The sequence below is a fragment of the Otolemur garnettii genome, unplaced genomic scaffold (assembly GCF_000181295.1).
Source record: "Otolemur garnettii isolate 467f Iridium unplaced genomic scaffold, OtoGar3 scaffold00164, whole genome shotgun sequence".
In the NCBI taxonomy this organism is placed as follows: domain Eukaryota; kingdom Metazoa; phylum Chordata; class Mammalia; order Primates; family Galagidae; genus Otolemur; species Otolemur garnettii.
The window spans coordinates 652490-656751 of record NW_003852559.1 but is presented as its reverse complement, the minus strand read 5'-3'; the positions used below and the strand labels follow the sequence as shown (position 1 = coordinate 656751).

At 36.0% G+C, this 4262-nt stretch overlaps 1 protein-coding gene across 3 annotated transcripts in view; it reads right to left on the bottom strand.

Moving 5' to 3' along the window:
• Positions 1-4262, bottom strand: part of PRDM5 (PR/SET domain 5) — a 211259-nt gene that overhangs the window by 106022 nt on the left and 100975 nt on the right. For all 3 annotated transcript variants that reach the window (XM_003800056.2, XM_003800057.2, XM_012811562.2), the window contains one exon: positions 3097-3254. In XM_003800056.2, coding sequence (XP_003800104.1) covers positions 3097-3254 — 158 coding nt within the window. The remainder of the gene's footprint in view (positions 1-3096; positions 3255-4262) is intronic.

Below are 4262 nucleotides of genomic sequence, written 5' to 3'. Positions count from 1 at the left end.
AAAAAAAAAAAACTGGCACTAAAAAGACTCAGAAGCCACAAATCTCATAATCCATGTAATTTTTGACAGCATAAAGGGTAAAACTTCTTTATTCAGAAGATGCAAGTTGGTAGATGGGGGAAGAATCATAAGCAAAAGATTAATACTCTCAATATGTGGAGAACTCCTAGGAATCAATGAGAAAATAGCCAGGTAGTCAAATAGAAAATATATAAAAAATACATATAGGCATTTCTCAGAAGGAATTGTAAAAAAGAAGCATAAGTTTTCCCATAATTGCTAAAATGCAATGAGAATTGCTTTTCAATTCTCAGACTGAGATGATGAAATAAGTTGTAAAAGTAGAAATCATCCCTTCAAAATTCCACTATATACCATCATAATCACAACAAAAAAGGAGGGAGAGGGTGGGGAAAGGACGAGCAGAGAGAGGGAAGGAGGGAGGGGGGCAGGGTCGTGGTGTGTGGCACACCTTTTGGGGTCAAGGCACAATTCTAAGAGGGACTGTACCTAACAAATGCAATCAGTGTAACCTGGTTTCTTGTACCCTCAATGAATCCCCAACAATAAAAAATAAATAAATAAAAAATAAAAAAACAGAAGCACACATCCTCTGTACTTTAATGAAATTATTAAAGGTGCTGAGAATTCTATAAGAAAAAAAAACTCATTTTTTTCAAGAAAGTTTAAATGTTAAAAGACAAAATAACTCAAATAAATACAGTAAGACTACATAGGCTACATACTCAAAAAAAAAACAAAAGAAAAATTACTTTTCTTAAATATCAACCCTTGGACATGCTATATGATAAAGATCACACTGACTCTCTCCCATTCTGATTTTCATTGTCTATTTTTATTTCTCAGTCTCCTAACTAACCAATCATGCTGTTTCTACATGATTCTTGGGGAACATTTCTGATATTTTCACCATACCAAACATATGCTAGTATCATAACTCAGTTAGAAACACATTTACCTAGAGCAGAAGGATTGAATGTGCTTTCTACTTTGGAAGTTACAGACATCATTGTTTCTGTCCTTCCCAAGACATGATTATTACTTTTAAATGATTTATGGCTGAAATTCTGCGAGATGGGGCAAAGACCCTGTGCCAAATTCCCATGTGATGTATTAACATAAGGCAAACTGTGGAAAACTTGTAAGTGTGGGTAGATCAGTTTCATCAAAGAAAGGAGCTAGAGGGTTCCAGAGACTGAACAGGAAACTAGGCGGATAACTTTTTACAGTCATGTAATTCGAAAGCAGCGGTAATGAATAAAATTCTGCTCCTGAATATATAATAATGATGTGAATATAAAGATGGTGAGAAAGAAATTAGACAGAGTTGATTTGGGACACTATAAATCAACCCTGTTTATTCATCTGTTAATCTGCCCTTTAGTTTTCTTCATGGACTAAAACTGAAATTCATGTAATCACTGTTTAGATAATTTCAAAAGAGATAAAATCATTTCACTGGAAAGTCTCTATAAATATTGAAGTGCCTATAATCTCTATGGAATATTACAAGTGCAAAAATAAGTAACAAGGTATTTTTTTTAAATTATAGACATTTATTTAATAGCATGGTAAAATATATCAACCAAAATCACTAAGCAAATATCTGTCAATTCACAATTATATATGCACAAGTATTCCTAAGAACTTTTGACCAATCTCTTGAATTCAATTCAATTATTTATTATCTATACAAAGATCACGGTAAAACTAATACATTCTGAAGAAAAGGTACAGTATGTAAGAAATGAAAAATAAAAATTGACAGAAGAAACTAAGAGATTCTAACTTGAAAAGAAAAGTTAGGTCACACAGAATAGAGGCAAAAAATCATGATGTTCTTATGCAGGCAATATAAGAATTAAAAGCTAAACAAATAGGGTGAGGTCCCCATGTAAAGAACTCTGAATGACAGAAGGTGTACACACTATTACATGTACAGGCACTGGAGATCTACTTATAACATTAGAGAATGAGAGTGGATATACTAGACTTATGCTTTGGAACAATTCACCATGTAGCATGGATTGTAGTAAGAAGTGATAAATACCAAGAAGAAAGAGATGACTATGAAGGGGAAGAGATACTATAAAGGACAGAGTCTTTATAATTTGGATTCTAATTTTTTTTTTTTTTTTGCAGTTTTTGGCCAGAGTTGGCTTTGAACCCACCACCTCCAGCATATGGGGCCAGAGCCCTACTCCTTTGAACCACAGGCACTGCCCCTGGATTCTAATTTTATAAAGGGACCAAGACTGGATAAAGAGACTGAAATAATCATACAATTCTGCCATTGACAGAAAGGGGAAACTCCAAAAGAGAAGTTGTCTGGGGAAAGAGAATGAAGAAGTCATTCTGGGCATACTAAATTCATCATGTCAAAAAGATGTCCATGGGCGGCGCCTGTGGCTCAAAGGAGTAAGGCGCTGGCCCCATATGCCAGAGGTGGTGGGTTCAAACCCAGCTCTGGCCAAAAAAAAAAAAAAAAAAGATGTCCAGTTATGTACCAAGTAAGCAATTAAGAAAATAAACATTTGGACTTCATCAGCCTGGAGCAAATAGCAGAAGTCATGGATAAAGTTGATGTATCTTAGGGAGAGGGAACACAGAAGAGATCCCCAGCCCAGGCAGCCAGGAAAACCTCCTGGGGAGGAAGAGAAATCAAAAACATTGGAAGACCTTGGCAGAAAAACCCAGCAAATTATACTATGAGGATCCAAAGACAAAGAATTTCAAAAGGTAATATAGACAAGAGTGTCAAGCTTTATGGAGAGAAGGAAGAGAATAAATATTTCACAATTAGCACAACCCCATGGCCCACAAGCTGATGTAGCGGCTGAGAGTTTGGAAGCACGAGACGTTTGCCTATGAGGACAGTCTCAGTAGGGAATGGAACACAGAAAGGAGGCCGTGAGGAGCCACTGCCCGAGTGAGCGGATACAACAGGGGAGATCTGCTCCAACTGTTCTCCTATATACGTATCGTGTGCCCCAGATAGACCAAAACTCATTCAAAAGATAAACAATTGGAAATCATATCAGCAAATTAATAAAAAGTAATTTTAATAATTTTTACCTTCTTGTGATTCTTGTAAACATTTCTGTGGGCAAATCCCTTTCCGCAAAGCTTGCATTTGTAAGGTTTATCTTCGCTGTGGATTACTTTGTGGGCACCAACTTGATCCAGCCTCTTGAAAGACTTATTACAAATTTCACAATTATAGGGTCGTTTTTCTGTGGAAAATGAGAGGAGATAATCTCATATCCATATAAATGTAAAGGAGAAAAATAGGAAACATCCTGACCTTACATTACTTCTTATAGATAAGTAAACTAAAGCTTGATCAAACAACTAAAAAGAATCTACTACCCAGGCCATCTGTGTCAGGAAAGATGAAATGTGAGCTCTTTCTCTTACAGACCTAGTTTGTAAACTAAATGTACAGCTTAGATATAGAGAAGTACAGCTTAAATATAGAGAAGTTTAAATTCAAGAAAGAAGTCCTATTTCCAGATGAAAAATGTGCTGATCTGTGTGAGTAAATCATAGTTACAGCTCTGAACGCCAGGAGTGGCCTGACAGTAAAAGGGAAAGGACAGAGCTGCCTCCTGCTGGGCTGCCTGAGCCCTGTGGAGGGACAGCTTTCCATGCTCAGCAGGGACTAGACATCTAGACCGGCACGTAAAGATCCTTACTTATTTAATAGTCCTGTAATATTAAGGACTAAATAAAAATGTGTATAAATACAGCATACTTGAAAGCCAACAATTTTTTTGATCTCTGATTTTAACTTAACCAAAATACCTTTCTCTCCAAACAAAGTGGATATTCAAAAACATGAGTTCAGTGGCCTCAAATTATAGATATCCTAAACTCTAAAAACATAATCCATGTAGCAAAAATTATTTTCAAAGCTGACTTTTCTTAAATTTGCATAAATAAAACAAGACATATTACCCAAACGTGCTTAAAAGGAAACCATGGCTCTGAAAAGTTATACTGTTAAAATATATTGATAAAGTTCTCACTAAAACATTTATTAATACCTTAGAATGTAAAAGCATCTAGAAACGTTGGAACTATAACTGTTGAATCTCAGTGAAGTGTCAGACACCATGCGGCACAGTCCATAAAGGATCTCATTTAACCATCATGGCTATTCTAAAGGCAGGCACCAATATCCCATCACAGAGTAGCTTAGCTATAGAGAAGTTTAAGAAACTGAGGATCGGCTCGGCACC